Source organism: Zalophus californianus, chromosome 1, assembly GCF_009762305.2.
Source record: "Zalophus californianus isolate mZalCal1 chromosome 1, mZalCal1.pri.v2, whole genome shotgun sequence".
In the NCBI taxonomy this organism is placed as follows: Eukaryota; Metazoa; Chordata; class Mammalia; order Carnivora; family Otariidae; genus Zalophus; species Zalophus californianus.
The window spans coordinates 19661464-19685707 of record NC_045595.1 but is presented as its reverse complement, the minus strand read 5'-3'; the positions used below and the strand labels follow the sequence as shown (position 1 = coordinate 19685707).

Here is a 24244-nt window from a genome sequence, read left to right as displayed (position 1 = left end):
TTATGCTTTCAAAATGAGTGCTTATAATCTATCACTACAAAATAAATGTATATAATACTACCCAAAATTATCACTGTTTGTGTACTGTATGGGTCCATACTTACCTTCACATTTTTCAAGAATCTGGACTGTTTCTCCTATTTCCAAGACCAACCCTTGAGGGACAGATCCTCGAAAGCTGCATATCACTAGGAAAACAAAGGTAAACACATCAATTAGCATTTTTAAATACTGAAGCAAGGTCAGTGTCATTGAAATCAAACACTAAATTTTCTTAAATATATACTTTCCCTTCTTCACTAATTCATCTTTCAAATATGTAAGCCCCTTTCAACTTAATCTATATTTTGAGTAGTAACATAAAGTAGCTCAGTATACTGAAGTATATTTTGGCAAAATTATTCCTGAGTAGTATATGTATGAAAATGCTTCTGTAAACAGAGTCTCTTTCCCTCAGCATGACTTGTGTTCACCCGTCCTTTCTGGGCAAATATGTCTCAATTATTTAAGAAGAAATTAACACTGGAGTCTTCTTATCTAATATAAACAGACAGTTTTATAAAGAATCACCAAGTAAATATGATTATACTTTGAAAAACAAAGTCCCCATAATAAAAATGTAAACAGAAATTCATGAAATAAAAAGCAAATGTACAACAGAGAAAATCTATAATACCAGTCAGAATTCCATATTTATTGCAACATTATTTACAATTACCAAGATAAGGAAGCAACCCAATTGTCAATCCATAGATGGATGAAGAAGAGGTAGTGTGTATGTATATATATCCGTGTGTATATATATATATGTATGTGTGTGTGTGTATATATCTATATATAGTATGTCTGTATATATACATACACACAATGGAATACTACTTGACCATAAAAAATGAAATCTTGCCATTTGCAACAACATGGATTGATCTAAAAGGTATAATGCTAAGTGAAATAAGTCAAGAAAGATAAATACCGTATGATTTCAATCATATGTGGAATTTAAAAAACAAAACAAAACAAAAGACAAAAAGACAAAAAAGAACAAACTCTTAAAAATAGAGAACTGGTAGTTGCCAGAGGGGAGGAGTTGGGTAGGGGGATGGGTGAAGTAGGAGAAGGCGATTTAAGAGTACGCTTACCATGATGAGCACTGAGTAATGTATAGAATAGTTAAATCAGTATATTGTACAACTGAAAATAATGTAACACTGTAAGTTATTATACTGGAATTTAAAAAAATTTTTTAATTTAACCCCTCTTTTTAGGAAAATGATAATTTGATTTCAAAATTTATGTAAGAATACAAAGAAACAAGAATAGCCTTGTCAATCTTAAAAGACTTCTACTACCATATATCAAGTCTTATAATCTAAAATCAGTTCTTTGAGTGGCATCAAAACAACAAGAAATAACAAGTGTTGGGAGGATGTGGAGAAAAGGGACTCTCATGCACTGTTGATGGGACTGTAAATTGGTGCAACCACTATAGAAAATAGTATGGAGGCCCTTCATAAAACTAAAAATAGAAGTGCCATAGGACCCAGGATTCCACTACTAAGTATTTATGCAAGGAAAATGAGAACACTAATTCAAAAAGATATATGCTCCCCTATGTTTATTGTAGCATTATTTACAATAGCCAAGGTATGGAAGCAACCTAAGTGTCTATCAGTAGATGAATGGACAAAGAAGATGTGGGGTGTGTGTGTGTGTGTGTGTGTGTGTGTGTGTATAATCCAATTTTACTTATAAAAAAGAATGAAATCTTGCCATTCATGACAATACGGATGGACCTAGAGGGTATTATGCTAAGTGAGATAAGTCAGAAAGAAAAAGTCAAATACCGTATTATTTCACTTCTGTGTGGAATCTAAAAAACAAAACGGACCAAAAAAGGCAGAAACAGACCTATTAATGCAGAGAACAACTGATTACCAAGGGTTGAGGAAATGGATAAAATGGGTGAAGGGAAGTAGAATGTACAGGCTTCTAGTTATGGAATGAATAGGTTACAGGAATGAAAGGTACAGTATAGGGAATATTAGTCAATGGTACTACAGTAATTTTATATGGTGACAGTAACTATCCTTGTGATGAGTATAGCATACCCTACAGAGTTGTTGGATCACTAGCCATGTTGTTCACCTAAAACTAATGTAACATTGTGTGTCAACTACACTTTAGTGAAAAAAGATGCCAAAAAAAGTGATAAATCCCTCATCAGAGTGATTCAAAACAAACAAATAACTTCTATAAAAATGTTCACAGCAGCTTTATTCACAATAGCCAGAAATGGAAACAACCCAGCTGTTCATCAAAATAAGTATAGATAAAATATGCAATATTCAAAAATACAGTATCACTTAGATGTAAAAAATAAAGATCCACTGATACAAATAACACATTGGATGAATATCACAATCATTATGCCGAACAAAAGAAGTTAGATGCAAAAGTGTACATACTACATAGTTCTATTTACTAAAAGATCTAGAACAGGCTAAATTAAGATAAATAAAATCAAAACACCAGTTGTCTCCAGAGAAACATGGACCGATCAGGTAGCACAAAAAGAATATTCTGGAAAGACAGAAAAGTGTTTGACAATGTGTAAGACTTTAGGCAAAACTGTACAACTAATTCAATATATGTGAATTTTACCTCAAACTGGATCAAAGACAATATAAAAGCTAAACTATGCAATTCTTAAAAAAAATATGAGTAAATCTTTATGACCTTAAATTAGTGCTTCCTTATATTATGACACCAAAACCATAAACAAAAAAAAGAATAAATTGAACTTCATCAAACTTAAAAACTTCTGTGCTGCAAAGGACACCATCAAGAAAGTGAAAAAGAAAATCCAGGGAATAGGAGAAAATAATTGCAAATAATATATCTTACAAAGGATTTGCAAACAGAATATATAAAAGAACTTTTACAACAATAAAAAAATTAAAAATGGAAAGAGGATCTGAATGGATATTTCTCTAAAGAAGATATACAAGTGGCCAATAAAACATGAAAATGCTCAACATTAGTCACTAGCGAAATGCTAATCAAAACCATGAGATGCCATTTCACACCCATTAAGATGGCTATAATCAAAAAGATTGACAATAAAACTGTAGGGATATATTGCTGGTAGAAATGTAAAATGGTACAGCTGCTGTAAAAAATCGTTTGGCAGTTCCTCAAAAATTTAAACATATAATTATCATATGATACAACATTTCCACTCCTACATATATACCCCAAGAGAACTGAAAACATATGCTCACACAAAAAGTTATCTACAAAGGCTCGTAACACAATTTGTAATAGCCAAGAAGTGGAAACAATCCATATATCCATCAAATGGATGACTGGATAAATAACGTGGTATATCCATACAATGGAATATTATCATCCATAAAAAGAATTCAGTACTGATACATACTACTACATGGATGAACTTTGAAAACCTATGCTAAGCTAAAGAAGTTAGACACAAAAGGCCACATATTTTATGATTCTACTCATATAAAATGTCCAGAATAGGTAAATCCATGGACACAGAAAGTAGATTAGTAACTGCCATATCCTTGGAGAGGAACATAGAGTGACTGTCGTTGGGTATAGGGATTCTTTATCGAGTGATGAAAATATTCTGGAATTAGATAGTGTTGATGGTTATGCAACCTTCTAAATACATTAAAACCCTGAACTGTGTACCTTTTTATTTAAATTCAGTTAGCCCGGGTATAGTACATCATTAGTTTTTAGTACCTTTTTTAAAAGGCAAAGAAATGCAAGTGGTTTTCCTTGACTTAACAAATGTTACTGATACTGCTCCGTTATAGTCAAGAAGTCAATTCCAGGTCTGAAGTGACTGAACAAGCTGAGACAACACTAACTCAGTACCATCTAAAGTGGAAGCTACTAAGATGTATTATGATTAAAGGCAGTGAAAATATACATGGACAGAAAATAACACAGTTGGGCCAATTTAGAAAGCTTGTAAAAATGTAAGATGTTTAAAATCTATGGTTATTCATTGTATGATTCATCAGCAAGTACTCTGCAAAAATTATATGACTCTTTCATGTGTTAGCCTGCCAATAGTTGACAAAGAACTTCATTTGCTCTCATGGACTTGAGCATCTTCACTTCCATGAATTTTTATGAAAAACAGAAGGCAAGTATCCTGACTGGATCAAGTGCACAGCAGCAAGAGGGCTTAGTAGTAAAGTTTTATTGCAATTTTATTGCACTTCAAGCTGTAACTGAAAACTTCCCTCATCCATTATTTTTTTAAACATCTTATTTTTAAGTAATCTCTACAACCAACATGGGGCTCAAACTCACAACCCCAAGATCAAGAGTCACATGCTCCACTGACTGAGTCAGCCAGGTGCCCCTTCCTTCATCCACTATTTTTTTTTATTTTATTCTATTTTATTATGTTACATAGTCACCATACAATATATCATTAGATTTGATGTAGTGAATTAAACAATAAATGGCTCTGGAAATTAGTTTTTGATTCAGTCTTGATAATGTTTCTTAATTCAACTGAAAATCAAACTTGTGAAACTTACACCTATATTAAAGATACTCTGATGCCAATTCAAATCACAACTAATGTTAAGCTGCTTTATAAACTTTTCATACTTTCAAAAGTTAAAAAAAGAAAAAGTATCTCCATTCTAACTCAAATTTGGATCCCACACATTTTTGTGTTCAAAATACAGTTCCTGTAGATTTTTTAAACTTCAACGTAACTGCAGAGGAAATTTCCATATTTCAAAATCCATATAACGGTGCAACTGAGGAACTTCCACCTAACCATCAGTTGGAAGTACTTTAATCTGCAATGTGATTACATGCTAAATGGCAAATAACAAGAGAAGATGCTAATAAATTCCATAAATGCCTTCCAAGTGATGAATACTCTCAAATTAAAATATATACAAACATCAGTATTGGCAATACCTGTCTGAAAAAGTATTTATAAAGATGAAAAACATAAAATCCTCATTACAGATCAGTATTAATAAAGATTTGATTTGTGACTGATTTTGATTATAGGGAACATAAACATTAAAAGACAATTAATTAATCCAAAAAATAACTCTATTCTTCTCATTAGATATAGATTACCAAAAAAAGTTGTGCTCAATTATTTTTATATTTTCAATTTCATCAATAAAAAATACGTGGAAATTTATTTCCTTTTTTGTTGAATAAGTATACCTACATAATATACTTCAATTTTGCCACTTGGCCTGTAAAATTTAAAATATTTTACTATCTGGTCCTTTAGAGTAAAAATTTGCCAACTCCTAGTCTGAAACAAAAAAAGGACCAACGTGTTGTGTATTTGTAGTATTCTGAAAAGTAAAATTTGTGACAAAAGTAACACCAAATATAGGAGGGAGGAAAAACTATCAATTTCACTTAACATTTATTTACATAAACAGTAATACCTATGTATTCATTATAATAAAACTGATTATAAAAAGTCAACTTGTAGCACCTGGGTGGCTCAGTCAGCTGGGCATCTGCCTTCAGTTCAGGTCACAATCTCAGGGTCCTGGGATCGAACTCCACATCATGCTGAGGATGACACTCAGCAGGGAGTCTGCCTCTCTCTCTGCCCATCCCCCTGCTTATGCTCTCTCTCTCTCTCAAGTAAATAAATAAAAATCTTTAAAAAAAAAAGTCAACTATTCTTAAGCCCTTGCAACAAGCACATTATAGGTTGAAAGACATATGAAAAAAAATCACCTGAAGGTATTTTTTCCCCTTAAAAATAGCTTTAACACAGACTATGTACCACATTATCACCTTAGTAATACTTTAGAAACTCACAAAAACATTATCAGTCTCTTACATATTTTATACTATATTTCTTACTTCTAGGTCAAAAAAATATCAAAAGAGTTTGCATTTCAAGCATTACTGCATTGCTATTTAGTTAATCCTAGGACGATTACATTAAATGAGAAGCAATCCCAATAACAGTCATTTCTGTATTATCTATACCAAAGATAAGAAGAAGAAAAAAATAGTTCAAACAAAAATAATTTGTTTGGCTTGGCAATACATGATTTCTTAGAAAACCGTCCTCTTAACTAAGTTTTGTTTGGGTCCATAATGAAGTTAATTTGCATTCCTTCAATGGGATGAGGGAGGGACACACCCTGGGAGGACATGGATAGCAAAGAAAATCTGGTTTAAGGGGCAAAACAACTGGCCATGAATAATGCCAAAGTAATCCACACCTTTTTCCCAAATGATAACTATTACTTTAGCACTACCTCATGCAAAGCAAGTGAAGCACTGCAAAATAAAATAAAAAGTAGACTGTATATTCCTTAAGGGCTAGGAGGAAACTGGGCAAAACTATCGTTCAACATAGTACTAGAAGTTCTAGCAACAGCAATCAGACAACAAAAAGAAATAAAAGGTATTCAAATTGGCAAAGAAGAAATCAAACTCTCTTCACAGATGACATGATACTTTATATGGAAAACCCAAAAGACGCCATCCCCAAATTACTAGAACTCATACAGCAATTTAGTAATGTGGCAGGATACAAAATCAATGCACAAAAATCAGTTGCTTTTTTATACACTAACAATGTAACTGTAGAAAGAGAAATTAGAGAATAGAGTCCATTTACAATACCACCAAAAACCATGAGATACCTCAGAATAAACCTAACCAAAGAGGTAAAGGATCTATAATCTAGGAACTACAGAACACTCATGAAAGAAATTGAAGAAGACACAAAAAGATGGAAAAACATTCCATGCTCATGGATTGGAAGAATAAACATTGTTAAAATGTCTATGCTACCCAGAGCAATCTATATCTTCAACACCATCCTGATGAAAATACCAATGACATTTTTCAAAGTGCTGGAACAAACAATCCTAAAATTTGTATGGAATCAGAAGAGACCCCAAATCACCAAGGAAATGTTGAAAAAGAAAAAGAAAGCTGAGGGCATCATATTGCCTGATTTTAAGCTATATTACAAAGCTGTGATCAACAAGACAGCATGGTACTGGCACAAAAACAGACACACAGACCAATGGAATAGAAAGAGAGCCCAGATATGGACCCTCAACTCTATGGTCAAATAATCTTCGACAAAGCAGGAAAAAACATATAATGGAAAAAAGACAGTCTCCTCTTCAATAAATGGTCTCCAGAGAGACCATTGTCTCAAGCCAAGTCTCCAAAGTCTAGTGAAACAAAAGCAAAAATGAACTTTGGGACTTCATCAAGATAAAAAGCTTCTGCACAGCAAAGGAAACAGTCAACAAAACAAAGAGGTAACCCACAGAATGGGAGAAGATATTTGCAAATGACACTACAGACAAAGGGCTGGTATCCCTTCCTTTCTTTTTAGAATAGCTACTGGGTGATACGGAGCACTTATGATAGAATTTTTCTATAAGTCATGCTTAATCCTGAAAGGTAAAGGTAATCAAAGATGATGTCCACTGACAGGACTGAGAAAAATAGGTATAAAAACAAGTGTGGAAAGGAATATTGACTATAGATTGATTCATGAAACTATCTATCCTTAATAACCCACTACACCCTTAAACCAAACAAACACAGTTACTAATAAACTAAAAGTATTTAAAAGACCAGGTAGAGAAGAAAACTATAGATTTTACTTTTCTTTCAACTTCCCTTTGCCCTAAATATAATTTTTCCTTCCCTATTCCCATTCCCCTGTGCCATACCATACTAGAAATGTACTTCCAGCAAAACGTAAGTGACAAAAAGCATATCGTCTACAGCTATGCAAACATTAAATGTTAAATTGTCCTAAGCTATGGAAACAGAGTAATATTTAATTAGATATTTGGAGAAAGGGAAGATTATTTAAGATTTATTTGACAGAGAAAGAGAGAGCAAGCGTGGGGGGTGAGGGTGCAGGGGGATTGGGGTACGACAGGGGCAGAGGGAAAGGGAGAGATACTCTCAAGCAGACACCACACTGGGAGCCCGACTCAGGGCTCGATTTCATGATCCTAAGATCACAACCTGAGCCAAAACCAAGAGTCAGATGTTTAACTGACTATGCTGCCCAGGTACCCCATGGAGTAAGGGAAGACTATTTAAAGCTATACCTATAGGGGCTTTATTCATTCCTTTCCCAGTTGTGACCACACAGCAGTCTTTGCTCCCTACAGAGATCATTCCAAACTCTTTGGCATTCTACATAATCTCTTGGCTTTCCCCCACAATGGCTGCTGACATTTACTGTGATAACTAGTTTAATTTTCAGAAGTCAACTTTACAAGACTGAATCCTTTCTCTCTAAGATCGGGGGGGAAAAAAGGATGCCCACTCTCACCACCTTCAAGATTGTACTTAAGATTCTAGCCAGCACAGCCAGGCAAGAAAAAAAAATAAAAATCAGAGAGGGAGACAAACCATGAGAGACTCTGGACTCCAGGAAACAAACTGAGGGTTACAGAAGGGAGGGGTAGGATGGGGTAACTGGATGATGGGTATTAAGAAGGGCATGTGTGGTGATGAGGACTGGGTGTTATACACAACTAACGAATCGTTGAACACTGCATCAAAAGCTAATGATATACTATATGTTGACTAACTGAACATAATAAAAAAAAAAGAAATAGAAATAAAACGCATCAAAATTGGAAAGGAAGAAGTAAAACTCTATTTGCAGATGATAGGATAATCTACTAGAAAATCAAATGGAATCTACCAAATAAGTAACTAGAACTAGTAAGTGAGTTTAGTATGGTTACACATTATAAGATCACTATACAAAAATCAATCACATTTCCATATACTAGCAGAAAACAGAAAAGGATATTTTGAAAAAATAATACCATTTAAAATAACATCAAAATATATAATACATATAGGAGTAAATGTGACAAAATAGGTGGGGAAAAATATGTACAGTGAAAACTAAAATATTTCTGAGAGAAATTAAAGAAAACCTAAATAAATGGAGAGATATGCTCTGTTCATTGGCTGAAAGACTTCATACTGTTAAAATGACAATATTTTCTCAATTGATCTAGAGATTCAATGCAATCTCAATCAAAATCCCAGTTTTTTGTAGAAACTGACAAACCAATATTTTAAATTATATAGAAATGAAAGGACATAGAATAGCCAAAACAACAATAAAAAAGAAAGCAGTTAACAAGAATAACACTACCTTATATCAATAATTATTATAAAGCTACAATAATCCAAACAGTATGGTATTAATGTAAAGATAGACTAACAGATCGGTGTAACAGAATAGAGTCCAGAAATAAACCCACACATATAAAGGCAGCTGCTTTTCTTAAAAAGACACAAAATGCAGTGTAAAAAGGAAAGCCTAATTGCTGTATGACTTCTAGTAATTTGGGGGTAAAGCCTTTTGGGTTTTCCACATAAAGTATCATGTCATCTGGGAAGAGAGAATGTTTGACTTCTTTTCCAGTTTGAATGCTTTTTTATTTCTTTTTGTTATCTGATTGCTGAAGCTAAGACTTCTAGTACTATGCTGAACAGTAGTGGTGACAGTGGGCATCCCTGTCATATTCCTGACCTTAAGGGAAAAGCTCTCAGTTTTTCCCCATTGAGAATGATATTCACTGTGGGCTTTTCAGAGATGGTTTTTATGATATTGAGGTATGTTCCCTCTATCCCTATACTTTGAAGAGTTTTAATCAAGAAAGGATGCTGCATTTTATCAAATGCTTTTTCTGTATCAGTTGAGAGAATTATATGGTTCTTGTGTCTTTTATTAATGAGCTCTATCACGCTGATTGATTTGCGAATGTTGAAACCTCCTTGCAAACCAGGAAAAAAATCCCACCTGGTCCTGGTGAAGAGTGCTTTCAATGTACTGTTGGATCCTATTGGCTAAGATCTTGTTGAGTATTTTGGCATCCATGTTCATCAGGGATATTGGTCTGTAATTCTCCTTTTTGATGGGGTCTTTGTCTGGTTTTGGGATCACGGTAATGCTGGCCTCATAGAATGAGTTTGGAAGTTTTCCTTCCATTTCTATATTGCACTACTAGGTATTTACCCCAAAGATACAGCTGTAGTGAAAAGAAGAGGCACATGCACCCCAATATTCATAGCAGCAAAGTCCACAACAGCAAAGGAGCCAAGATGTCCTTCAACAGATGAATGGATAAAGATGATGTGGTTCATATATACAATGGAATATTACTCAGCCATCAGAAAAGATGAAAATCTACCATTTACATTGACATGGGTGGAACTGGAGGGTATTATCCTAAGTGAAATAAGTCAATCAGAGAAACACAATTATCATATGGTTTCATTCAGATGTGGAACATAAGGGATAGTGCAGAGCACAACAGGGGTGGGGGGGGAATACTAAATGGGAAGAAATTAGAGAGGGAGACAAACCATGAGACTCTTAACACCGGGAAACTGAGGGTTGTAGAAAGGGAGGTGGGTGGGGGAACGGGGTAACTGGGTGATGGGCATCAAAGAGGGCACATGATATGATGAGCACTGGGTGTTATACTGAACTAATGAATCATTGAACACTGTATCAAAACCTAATGACATACTATATGTTGGCTAATTGAACATAATAAAAAAAAAAGATCGTCTATTCAACAAATGGTGCCAAAATAACTGGATATCCATATGGGGAAAAAAAATGAGCTTAGGTCCATACCTTGCACCGTATTTTAAAAAATTAAACAACAACTTGAGGGGCGCCTGGGTGGCACAGTTGTTAAGCATCTGCCTTCGGCTCAGGTCACGATCCCAGGGTCCTGGGATTGAGCCCTGCACTGGGCTCCCTGCTCAGCAGGAAGCCTGCTTCTCCCTCTCCCACTGCCCCTGCTTGTGTTCCTGCTCTCGCTATCTCTGTCAAATAAATAAATTCTTTTAAAAAAAAAAACTTGAAATGGATAATAGACCTAAATATAAACCTAACACTATAAAACTTCCAGAAGACATCAGAGAAAAGCATTGTGACCTTGGGTTAGGCAGAAATTTCTTCAATAAGACACTGAAAGCATAATTCCATAAAAGCACAAATTGATAAACTGGACATCATCAAAATTTAAAAACTTTTGCCCCTTGAAAGACACTTTTAAGAGAATGAAAAGACAAGACTCAGAGTGGAAGAAAACCCTTACAAAGCATATATCTGATAAAGGACTTATGTCCCAAATACATTTTTTTAAAACTCTAAAACTTTAAAATCCAACGAGAGTGGTATCACACACAATGGCAGAGTAGGAAGCTCTATGAGTTGGTCCCTCGACTATAAGAACTGTATACTGGAAAAAATTACTAGAATCAACTATCTTGGAACTCTGGAACCTAACTGGACACTTACAACAACCAGAGGAGTGCTCACTATGAAGGGATGAAGGGAAATGTTGCTGATCCTGGGTAGTAGAAAAACATATGCAAATCAGCTATCACAGCCCATTCCTCAGCCCCTGTCCAGCAATGAGAATAGCAGCCCACTTTCCTAGAGCAGCTGCCCCACTGCCAGAGAAGGCAGTGTGGATCTTGTCCTCCAAAAATTCAGTATTACACATTATAGATGGTCTGACAGATCCCTAAAGGAACACTGCACAATCACATGCCTTGGTTGTGACCCAATTCCATTTACAACAGCATCAAAAAGAATAAAATATTTAGAAATAAATTTAACTAAAGAGGCATGAGACTTGTATGCTGAAAACTACAAAACAATGCTGAAAGAAATTAAAAATCTAAATAAATGGAAACATATCCTATGTTCATGACTGACAGAACAGCTAAGATGACAATACCACCCAAAGCATCTACAGATCCAATGCAATCCCTACGAAAATCCCAAGAGTATTATTTGCAGAAATAGCAAAACCCACCCTAAAATTCATATGGAATCTCAAGACCCCATATACCCAAAACAATCTTAAGAACAAGGTTTGGGGCGCCTGGGTGGCTCAGTCAGTTAAGCATCTGACTCTTGATTTCAGCTCAGGTCATGACCTTGGGGTTGTAGGATCAAGACCCAAATCAGGCTCTGAGCTCACTGGGGAGTCTGCTTGAGATTCTTTTCCCACTCCCTCTGCCCCTCCCCCTGCTCAATGTTCACATGTGCTCTCTCTATATATATATAATACATAAATCTTAAAAAAAAAAGTTGTATGACTCACATGTTCTAGTTTCAAAACTTACTACAAAACTACAGTAATCAAAACAATATGTGAGGCGCCTGGTTGGCTCATTTGGAAGAGCATATGACTCTTGATCTCAGAGTCAAGAGTTTGAGCCCCACGTTGGGTGCAGAGATTACTTAAAAATCAAAAGGAAAATCTTAAAAAAAGAAAAAAACAATATAATCCTCACATAAGGACAGACATATAGATTCAGTGGAATATAATTAAAAGTCAGAAATGAATGCTGACAAATACAGTCAATAGATTTTTTTACTTTTTATTATGTTCAATTAGCAAACATATATATATATATAGAGAGAGAGAGAGAGTGTGTGTGTGTGTAGTCAAAAGATTTTAACAAGAGTGTCAAGATCATCAAACAGGGAAAAAAGACTTCAGGAAATGGTGCCAGATGTAAAACAATATCCACATGCAAAAAAATGAAGTTGGAGCCTAACCTTACACCATATACAAAAATTAACTCAAAATGGACCAAAGACCAAAATATAAAAGCTAAAACTATCAAACTCATAGAAGAAAACATGGGGGCAAATATCTGTGACAGATTTGGCAATGATTTCTCAGATATGACACCCAAAGATCCAACAAAAGAAAATAAATAAACTGGACTTCATCAGAATTAAAAGCTTTTGTCCAAGGGACACTGTTAAGAGAGTGAAAAGAGAGTCCACAGAATGGTAGAAAATATCTGTAAATCATGTCTTTAATATGGAGAATATATAAGAAGTCCTACAACTCAAAAAAGTAAAGATAAAAAATATACCCAACTCAAAGACAGGCAAAGGCCTTTAACAGACATTTCACAAATGGCCATAAACACACGAAAAGATGTTCAATGTCATTAGTCATTAGGAAAATGCAAATGAAACCTGCAAGATACCACTTTACACCCACTAGGATGGCTACTGTTTTCTTTTAAAAAACAGAAAATAGTAAGTGTTAGCAAGGATGTGGAGAAATTGGAACCATTGTGCATTGCTGGTGAGAACGTAAAATGATGCAGGTGCTATGAGAAATAGTTTGGTGGTTCCTCAAAAAGTTAAACATAGAATTACCATATGATCCAAGAATTTCACTCCTACATATATAACAAAAAAAAAAAAAACTGAAAACAGGGACTCAGATAGTCATAATCAATGTTCATAGCAGCCTTATTCACAACAGCCAAAAGATGGAAAAAATCTAAGTGTCCTTCAACAGATTAGTGAATAAACAAAATGTCACACATACACAACACACACACACACACACACACACACAGAAATACTGTTGGCCATAAAAAGTAATTAAGTACTACTACATGATACAAGTGGATGAACCCTGAAAAAAAACATTATGCTAAGTGGAATAAGCCAAACACAAAAGGACAAGTGTTACACGATTCCACTTACATAAAATAATCTAGATAGGGGGAGAGTGGAATGAGGAGCTACTGTCTAAAGAGCTCAGTTCTTGTTTGAGATTAGGAAAAGTTCTGGAAACAGAAAATGGTAATGGTTATACAACATTGTGAATATACTCAAAAAATGGAAAACAGGGCGCCTGGGTGGCTCAGTTGGTTGGGCGACTGCCTTCAGCTCAGGTCGTCATCCTGGAGTCCCGGGATCGAGTCCCACATCAGGCTCCCTGCTCAGCGGGGAGTCTGCCTCTCCCTCTGACCCTCTTCCCTCTCGTGCTATGTCTCATTCTCTCTCTCAAATAAATAAAATCTTTAAAAAAAATGGAAAACAGTATCAATGTTCCTCAAAAAATTAAAAATAGAGCTACCCTATGACCCAGCAATTGGACTACTAGGTATTTACCCAACAGATACAAACATAGTGATCCAAGGGGATCTGCACCCCAAATGTTTATAGCAGCAATGTCCGCAACAACCAAACAATGGAAAGAGCCCAGATGTCCATCGATTAATAAATGGATAAAGAAGATGTGGGGTGTGTGTGTGTGTGTGTGTGTGTGTGTGTGTGTGTGTGTGTATACATATATATATGTATATATATATAATGGAATATTAATCAGCCAACAACAAAAAAGAAATCTTACCATTTGCAACAACATGGATGGAAATGAAGGGTATTATGCTAAGCAAAATAAGTCAATCAGAGAAAAACAAACACCATGTGATTTCACTCATATATGGAATTTATAAAGAAAACAGGATCATAGGGTAAGGGAGAGAAAAATAAAATAAGATGAAATCAGAAAGGAAGACAAACCATAGTTTCTTAACTATAGGAAACAAACTGAGGGTTGCTGGAGGGGAGGTGGATGGGGGATGGAGTAACTGAGGATGGACATTAAGGAGGGCATATGATGTAATGAACACTGGGTATTATATGCAACTGATGAATCACTGAACTCTACCTCTGAAACGAATACACTATATGTTAACTGAATTTAAATGAAATTTTAAAAAAGAAAAAAGGAAAAAATGGAGTTAAAATGGTAAATTTTATGTTATATATATTTTACCATAATTTTTATTTTGTTTATGTTAATCACCAAACATTACATCATTAGTTTTTGAGGTAGTGTTCCATGATTCATTATTTGCATATAACACCCAGTGCTCCATGCAGAACGTGCCCTCTTTAATACCCATTACCAGGCTAACCCATCCTCCCACCCCCCACCCCTCTAGAACCCTCAGTTTCTTTTTCAGAGTCCATAGTCTCTCATGGTTCGTCTCCCCCTCCGATTTCCCCCACTTCATTCTTCACCTCCTGCTATCTTCTTTTTTTTAACATATAATGTATTATTTGCTTCAGAGGTACAGATCTATGATTCAACAGTCTTGCACACTTCACAGTGCTCACCACAGCACATACCCTCCCCAGTGTCTATCACCCAGTCACCCCATCCCACCTACCTCCCACCACCCCAGCAACCCTCAGTTTGTTTCCTGAGATTAAGAACTCCTCGCATCAGTGAGGTCATATGATACATGTCTTTCTCTGATTGACTTATTTTGTTCAGCATAATACCCTCCAGTTCCATCCAAGTCGTTGCAAATGGCAAGATTTCATTCTTTTTCATGGCTGCATAATATTCCATTGTATATATATACCACATCTTCTTTATCCATTCATCTGTCAATGGACATCTTGGCTCTTTCCACAGTTTGGCTATTGTGGACATTGCTGCTATAAACATCGGAGTGCACGTACCACTTCAGATCCCTACATCTCTATTTTAGGGTAAATACCCAGTAGTGCAATTGCTGGATCATATGGTAGCTCTATTTTCAACTTTTCGAAGAACCTCCATACTGTTTTCCAGAGTGGCTGCACCAGCTTGCATTCCCACCAACAGTGTAGGAGGGTTCCCCTTTCTCCACAACCCCGCCAACATGTCATTTCCTGACTTGTTAATTTTAGCCATTCTGACTGGTGTGAGGTGGTATCTCATTGAGGTTTTGATTTGGATCTCCCTGATGCCAAGCAATGTTGAGCACTTTTTCATGTGTCTGTTGGCTGTTTGGATGTCTTCTTTGTAAAAATGTCTGTTCATGTATTCTGCCCATTTCTTGATTGGATCATCTGTTCTTTGGGTGTTGAGTTTAAGCAGTTCTTTACAGATTTTGGATACTAGCCCTTTATCTGATATGTCATTTGCAAATATCTTCTCCCATTCTGTCGGCTGTCTTTTGGTTTTGTGGACTGTTTCTTTTGCTGTGCAAAAGCTTTTTATCTTGATGAGGTCCCAATAGTTCATTTTTGCCCTTACTTCCCTTGCCTTTGGGAATGTGTCTAGGAAAAACCTGCTGCGACTGAGGTCAAAGAGGTTGCTGCCTGTATTCTCCTTTGGGATGTTGATGGACTCCTGTCTCACATTTAGGTCTTTCAACCATCTGGAGTCTATTTTTTGTGTGTGGTGTAAGGAAATGGCCCAGGTTCATTCTTCTGCATGTGGCTGTCCAATTTTCCCAACACCATGTGTTGAAGAGACTGTCTTTTCTCCATTGGACATTCTTTCCTGCTTTGTTGAAGATTAGTTGGCCACAGAGTTGAGGGTCCATTTCTGGGCTCTCTATTCTGTTCCATTGATCTATGTGTCTGTTTTTGTGCCAGGACCATACTGTCTTAATGATGACAGCTTTGTAATAGAGCTGGAAGTCTGGAATTGTGATGCCACCAGCTTTGCTTTTCTTTTTCAACATTCCTCTGTCTATTTGAGGTCTTCTCTGGTTCCATACAAATTTTAGGATTATTTGTTCCATTTCTTTGAAAAAAGGTGATGGTATTTTGATGGGAATTGCACTGACTGTGTAGATTGCTCTAGGTAGCATTGACATCTTCACGATGTTTGTTCTTCCAATCCATGGGCATGGAATGTTTTTCCATTTCTTTATGTCTTCCTCAATTTCGCTCATGAGTATTTTATAGTTTTCTGAGTACAGATTCTTTGCCTCTTTGGTTAGATTTATTCCTAGGTAGCTTATGGTTTTGGGTACAATTGTAAATGGGATCGACTTCTTAATTTCTCTTTCTTCTGTCTTGTTGTTGGTGTATAACAATGCCACTGATTTCTGTGCATTGATTTTATATCCTGGCACTTTACTGAATTCCTGTATGAGTTCTAGCAGTTTTGGGGTGGAGTCTTTTGGGTTTTCCACATAAAATATCATATCATCTGCAAACAGTGAGAGTTTGACTTCTTCTTTGCCGATTCGGATGCCTTTTATTTCTTTTTGTTGTCTGATTGCTGTGGCTAGGACTTCTAATACTATGTTGAAGAGCAGTGGTGACAGTGGACATCCCTGCTGTATTCCTGACCTTAGGGGGAAAGCTCTCAGTTTTTCCCCATTGAGAATGATATTCGCTGTTGGTTTTTCATAGATGGCTTTTATGATATTAAGGTATGTACCCTCTATGCCTATACTCTGAAGAGTTTTGATCAAGAAAGGATGCTGTACTTTGTCAAATGCTTTTTCTGCATCTATTGAGAGGATCCTATGGTTCTTGTTCTTTCTTTTATTAATGTATCGTATCACATTGATTGATTGGCGGATGTTGAACCAACCTTGCATCCCAGGGATAAATCCCACTTGGTCGTGGTGAATAATCCTTTTAATGTACTGTTGGATCCTACTGGCTAGTATTTTGGTGAGAATTTTTGCCACTGTGTTCATCAAGGATATTGGTCTATAATTCTTTTTATGGGGTCTTTGTCTGGTTTAGGGATCAAGGTAATGGTGGCCTCATAAAACGAGTTTGGAAGTTTTCCTTCCATTTCTATTTTTTGGAACAGTTTCAGAAGAATAGGTATTAATTCTTCTTGAAATGTTTGGTAGAATTCCCCTGGGAAGCCATCTGGCCCTGGGCTTTTGTTTGTTGGGAGATTTTTGATGACTGCTTCAATCTCCTTGCTGGTTATGGGTCTGTTCAGGTTTTCCATTTCTTCCTGGTTCAGTTTTGGTAGTTGATACATCTCTAGAAATGCATCCATTTCTTCCAGATTGTCTAATATGCTCACATATAGTTGCTCATAATATATTCTTATAATTGTTTGTATTTCTTTGGTGTTGGTTGTGATCGCTCCTCTTTCATTCATGATTTTGTTGATTTGGGTCATTTCTCTTTTCTTTTTGATAAGTCTGGTCAGGGGTTTATCAATCTTGTTAATTCTTTCAAAGAACCAGCTCCTTGTTTTGTTGATCTGTTCTACTGTTCTTTTGGTTTCTATTTCATTGATTTCTGCTCTGATCTTTATTATTTCTCTTCTCCTGCTGGGTTTAGGCTTTATTTGCTGTTCTCTATCCAGCTCCTTTAGGTGTAGGGTTAGGTTGTGTATTTGAGACCTTTCTCGTTTCTTGAGAAAGGCTTGTATTGCTATATACTTTCCTCTTAGGACTGCTTTTGCTGCATCCCAAAGATTTTGAACAGTTGTGTTTTCATTTTCATTGGTTTCCATGAATTTTTTTAATTCTTCTTTAGTTTCCTGGTTGACTCATTCATTCTTTAGTAGGATGCTCTTTAGCCTCCATGTATTTGAGTTCTTTCCGACTTTCCTCTAGTGACTGAGTTCTAGTTTCAAAGCATTGTGGTCTGAAAATATGCAGGGAATGATCCCGGTCCTTTGGTACCGGTTGAGACCTGATTTGTGACCTAGGATGTGATGTATTCTGCAGAATGTTCCATGGGCACTCTGCAGCCAGCTTCCCTGCTCTGATACCTGGGAGCTCTGCTGCACTCAGGCACCCCCAGTCTTTCTGTGACCCTGAGGGTCCTCAGACCACACTGTCCCATGAGGGTTCCACCCCCCGCTTAGCCACTGGAGCGACGTCCCTCAGCAGAGCGGACTTCTAAAAGTTCCAATTTTGTGCTCCGTGGCTCTATCACTTGCCAGAAGCTGCCGACAGAGGCCCTCTCCCCCGCCATCTATCCTCCCGAATATCACCTCGGATTCACTTCTCCGCATGTCCTACCTTCCAGAAAGTGGTCGCTTTTCTGTTCAGAGTTGTTGCTATTCTTTTCTTTGATCTCCTATTGAGTTCATAGGTGTTCAGAATGGTTTGATCCCTATCCAGCTGAATTCCTGGGATCAGACGAAATCCAGGTCTCCTACTCCTCCGCCATCTTGCTCCACCAGTCCAAGATAGACAAAAATTTAACACACCTGACCTGACCCCCACTTCCCAACAGTCAAAATAATGAAGAAGAGGAGGAAGAAAGGCCGATGCTAGAAATCTGAAATCCACTCCTACTCCTCCCCAAGTACAGGCACCAGAACCGATGCCCAACCTGCTAGCTTTACCATAATTTTTAAAAGCTATTGTTAAAAAAAAAAACCAGGGTGCCTGGGTGGCTCAGTTGGTTAAGCGACTGCCTTCGGCTCAGGTCATGATCCTGGAGTCCCGGGATCGAGTCCCACATCGGGCTCCCTGCTCAGCAGGGAGTCTGTCTCTCCCTCTGACCTTCTTCTCTCTCATGCTCTCTACCATTCTCTCTCTCTCTCTCAATAAATAAATAAAAATCTTTAAAAAAAAAAAAAACCAAATATGGGGCATAAAATTTTAAGATCACAAAAAGCATGGCTTAAATAAGTGATTCTAAAACTTCAAAAACAATGACAACTAAAAGAGCCCAACAACAAGAAAATAGCCTAATTTAAATGGGCAAAAAGATTTGAAATTCATTCCAAAGAAGGTAAACAGATGGCACATAAAAGGATCCTCAACATCATTAGTCACTAGGTAAATGCAAACTAAAGCCACAATGAGATACTGTTACTCATCTACAGATGGCTAGCATTAAAAAGACTGACCATACTGACAAGGATGTGGAAGAACTGGTATTCTCATGTACTGCTGGCGTGATTATAAAATGGTACTATCATTTTGGGGGGGGAAAAAGTGTGGCAGTTTCTAAAAAAAAGTTAAACCACATTTACCACATAATCCAGCCATCCACTCCTAGGTATTTCCCCAAGAGGAAATGAAAAAGCATTCCAAGACCTACACATGGGTGTTCACTGTAGCTTACAGATAGTAATATCAAAAAACTGGAAACAACCCACATATCCATCAACAGATGAATGGATAAACAACTGTGGTATGTCCATACAATGGAATACTATTAAGCAAGGAATGACTATTGATACATGCAACAGCATAGATTAATCTCAAAATAACTAGGCTAAATGAAAAGAAGCAGGCAAAAGAAGAGTACATGTAGTATGACTGATTTCTATAAAATTTTACAAAATGCAAACTAATGTACAGTGACAAAAAGCAGATCAGTGGTTGTTTGAAGATGAGAAAAGGGACAAGAAGGGAAAGAAGGGATGAAAGAGTGGCATTAAAGAAACTCTTGGGGGTAATTATAATAATGGATTCAAAAGAATATATATGTCAAAATTTAGCAAACTGTACACTTTAAATAGGGGCAACTTATTGTATGTCAATTAGAATTTGATTAAGTAGTTTTTTTTAAGCAGTCAAGGTGAACTGGAATGGCTCACTTTAAATCCAACAAGTTTCAGTTGCCAAGTCTTATAGAGAAGGGAAAAGGTAACAAATTGTTCAATCAGCCAACCTCAGGTCACAAAACTAGTAAGAAGTCAAACCAGGATTCAAATCCAGGACTGGGTAGTAATTAAGACCTTTTTCTTCATACTTCTTTTGAAGAAGAGAAGCATACGAATGGGTAAGAGATCCATTCAACAAGTATTTATTATGTCAGGCACCACTGTAGGCTCTGGGGATATAGCAGTCAACAAATGATATAAAAACCCTTACACTTGTGGAGCTAAAACATTCTGGGAATAAACAGGTTACAAAAAAATCAAAACTACATGGTACATCACATGGTCAAGTACATGTTAAGATGAAAAATAAAATGAAGTGTTAAGGAATGGGTTGGTTCAATTTTTTAAAAGTAGAAATGTTTAAAGGAACAATACCAAAGACACAGTCACTAATGTGAAAAGGACAGGTGGGAATGGAGGAGCAATGAAACAACAGCTGGTCTAAAAATAAAATAAAAACAATTAAGAAGGGAAAGATACATGGTAAACTGTCTCCACCTAACAAAAAAATTTTAGTTTTGTTCAATTCCCTGGTATATATCTGTTCTGTCTAAAGGACAGTTATACCATTCCCCATTATAGGTCAATGAGAAAACAAGAGAGCAAGATGATACAAAAAACTGCAAGAGATGAATATTAGAGAAAATTACTCAACTGGACTATTTAAAAATACACTACACCTAAATCTAAATAAAACCCCAGAAACTTAGGTGAAAGAGCATAACTCCAAAAGCTAGTAGAATAATTATAGCACACAATCTCAATATGATGTTTATTGAGCTGGAAAACTGTCATTATGCAGTAGCATAATTATAAGGAATTGTTTCTGCCTGGAAGTACAAAAAATATGATTTTTTTAAAAAACCTTGCAACCATACACTGAGATCTGAAATATGATAGTTTAAGGCCACGGATGCAAACTCACAAACCTAGAAAATTAATACAAATGAGGCTCATTAGAGATAAACTGAAAATAAGTAATAAAAATAAAGTAATACTTTATTTAAGGCAGAAAAAAACACCCTACAATTTTCCATTGTGATTTGGAAACAGTCCCTCCACTGTAATTGACGGCATAAAAGGCCAACACTGACAAAATGCTGGGATTCAAAGGGTGGATCTAATCTTTACCTATGATAGAAAACAGAAGAAAACCCCTAAGTCACTTCACTTTAAAACCTAACTTCATGCCTCAAGCAGAGAAACTTGCCTGAGAATTTGATGAAAGCTGTGGCCATTCCTTGAGAAACATGCACCTAAGTTCACTGACATCCATGGAAAACAGTCACTGATTTCTAAAAACCTTGCAAGAATATAGCACTCGATCATAAATTCCTGGGTCAAGCATTCAAGAAAATAGGACTTCTGGTTCTTTATGGGAAAAACTTCTTCACACCCTATACTCCACTGATAATTAGTATCCCAATACCTAAGAAGTAATTCCTTGATGAATTACTGGGTTTGTTAGGATGTAAAAGTTTAGAAATCATCATTTTCTTCTGCTCCAACAAATACTTAGGTCATAAAATTTTTAAATTTAAATTGCAAAGGAAGCTAGCCAAATAAAAGCATCCAATTTCACTCCCTCCTAAAATCTAACTAAAATCATAGTTAAGAAAAAAAATTATTTTTAGTCCTGTAACCCACAGGATGAAGAAAATGGGAAAGGAAACAAAACCTAAATAATTTTAAAAGCTGAAAAACAGATGGGCAAGTCTGAGAAAAATCAAACCCACACCAAGAGTAAAAAGAACCAACCCAATTTACACCTCAAAATTCTTAACAAGCTCAAGAACTGGCAATAACGCGTAACTCTGGAAGTGGCGGGAAGGAGGAAGGAGTTCAAGAGAGATGCTAAAATAAGAAAAGATTGATTTAAAATTTCTAGATAGCATTTAGATCATTAGATTCACCTCCTCCAATCCACATCTCAGTGTATCCCCTTTCCTCCACTGGAAAGTTTATTCTCCAAAAGAGTGAATGGATGTTTACCAAGATTGGGTGACACCTGGCTCATCTGAGGAGTGAGGATGCGTAACAAAAAAAAGGAGGATTATACGAACATATACAGAAAAAACTTCCAACCTTAGCTCAGAATTCTGGTATCCTAGGCTTTTTACCCTTCGGGCATTCTCATGCTATTCATTTATAGTTAATAAAAAGGGCCCCCAAGGACCCAACATATTGGACAAAAATAAACCCACCCTAAAAAACATACTGTGAAATTTGTGAACATGTGAAATCCCAGAACCCTGGGAGCAGAATTATGGTTCTATTAATAAGCTTCCAAATAGGAAAAATAGATCATACCCAAAAGATCAGGAGTCATAGACTTCTTAATACTAAACTGCACACCAGAAAACAATGGACAATGCCTTAAAAATGCTGAAGGAAAATAATTTCTAACTTAGCATTCTATACCTAACTAAACTATTAATAAAGAGTTAGGATAAAATGAAGACCTCTTCAGACATGTAAATTGTTTAAAGGCTATAGAGAAAAATGTAAACCGAAAGCACTTTGGAAAACAATTTGGCATTATCTTCTCAGATTGGTCTATGCGTATGTCTTAATTCAGCAACTCCTCTCCTAATCACATACCCTAAGAAAAATAAACATGTACGCCAGGAGGCAACACAAGAAGGTTCAAAGCAGCACTGTTCTTAATAACAAAAGAGAAAAAAATAAATAAATATGAACTGACAGAAAGATGGATTAATGAAGTCCAATATATTAGAGCTACGCACAACACTGGTGAATCTTAGACTTACATTATTTATTTTTTAAATTACAATTTGAAACTTTTTCTTTCTCAGTATATAGTTCTATGAATCTTAGCACATGCATAGATTTGTGTTATCACCACAAACTATATTCAGAACAGTTCAATCACCCCAAAAAAACTCCCTTATGCTATCTCTTTCAAGTCACTCCTTCCCCCCCATCTCTACCCATGGCAATTGGTGATGTGTCTTCCATCACTATAGTTTTGCCTTTTAGAGAATGCCATAAAAATCGAGTCATATAGTATGTAACCACTTTGACTTCTTTCATTCAACATAACCCCCCTGAAACTCACTGAAGTTGTTGCATGTATCAACAGTTCATTCCTCTTAACTGTTAAATAGTATTTTATTCTGTGGATACACCACACTTTGTTTATTCACCCAATGCCAAACTGACAACTGGGTGATGCAGATGTGGGACACATATGAGCCAACAGCTCAGTTCATTGACCACTCGTATGTCTTCTTTTGTGAAGACTGTTCAAGTCTTTTGCCCATTCTTTTGTTGTGTTGTTACTGAGATTTTTGTTTTTTGTTTTTCCTACTACAAACCCTATTACTGAGTTTTGAGATTACAAGTCATCTGCCATATAAATGGTTAGCAAATAATTTATCCAGGACTATGACTGCCTTTTAGCTTTCTCCACTGTGTCTTCAGCAAAGCAAATTTTTAAAATTTTGATTAAGTGCATTTCATCAAAATTTTTCCTTTTATAGTTTGTGCCTTTTGTGTCCTATTTAAGAAATCTCTGTCCAACCTAAAGCCACAAAGATATTCTTCTTCATTTTCTTCTAGAAATTTAATAGTTTTAGCTCTTAAGTCTCTGACACATCTCAAGTTAATTTTGCCCTAAGAAAAAGGCTGAGGATCTTATTTTTCATACAGAAATCCAGCTGTTCCCATACCCTTTGTTGAAAACACTGTCCATTCTCCCACTGACCTGCCTTAGCATATTTATCAAAATCAATTGAGCATGTAAGTATGGGTCTACTTTTTTTTTTCTTTTTAGTTTCAGAGGTAGAATTTAGTGATTCATCAGTTGTTTACTTCTGGATTCTATCCAATTTCATTGATCTATATGTCAATAGTTATGCCAATACCGCACGTCTTAATTATAGTAGCTCAACATAAGTCAGGATAAACCCTAAATGCTTATGATGTATTATCATTTTCATGTACCTTTGCATTCAGTTTGCTAAAACTCTATTAAAGATTTTTAT

General features: G+C 36.0%; 1 protein-coding gene across 6 annotated transcripts in view; it reads right to left on the bottom strand.

Moving 5' to 3' along the window:
• The window catches only part of DOCK3 (dedicator of cytokinesis 3), a 509358-nt gene that overhangs the window by 428926 nt on the left and 56188 nt on the right, over positions 1-24244 (bottom strand). For all 6 annotated transcript variants that reach the window (XM_027585590.2, XM_027585591.2, XM_027585588.2 and 3 more), the window contains exon 2: positions 105-188. In XM_027585590.2, coding sequence (XP_027441391.1) covers positions 105-188 — 84 coding nt within the window. The remainder of the gene's footprint in view (positions 1-104; positions 189-24244) is intronic.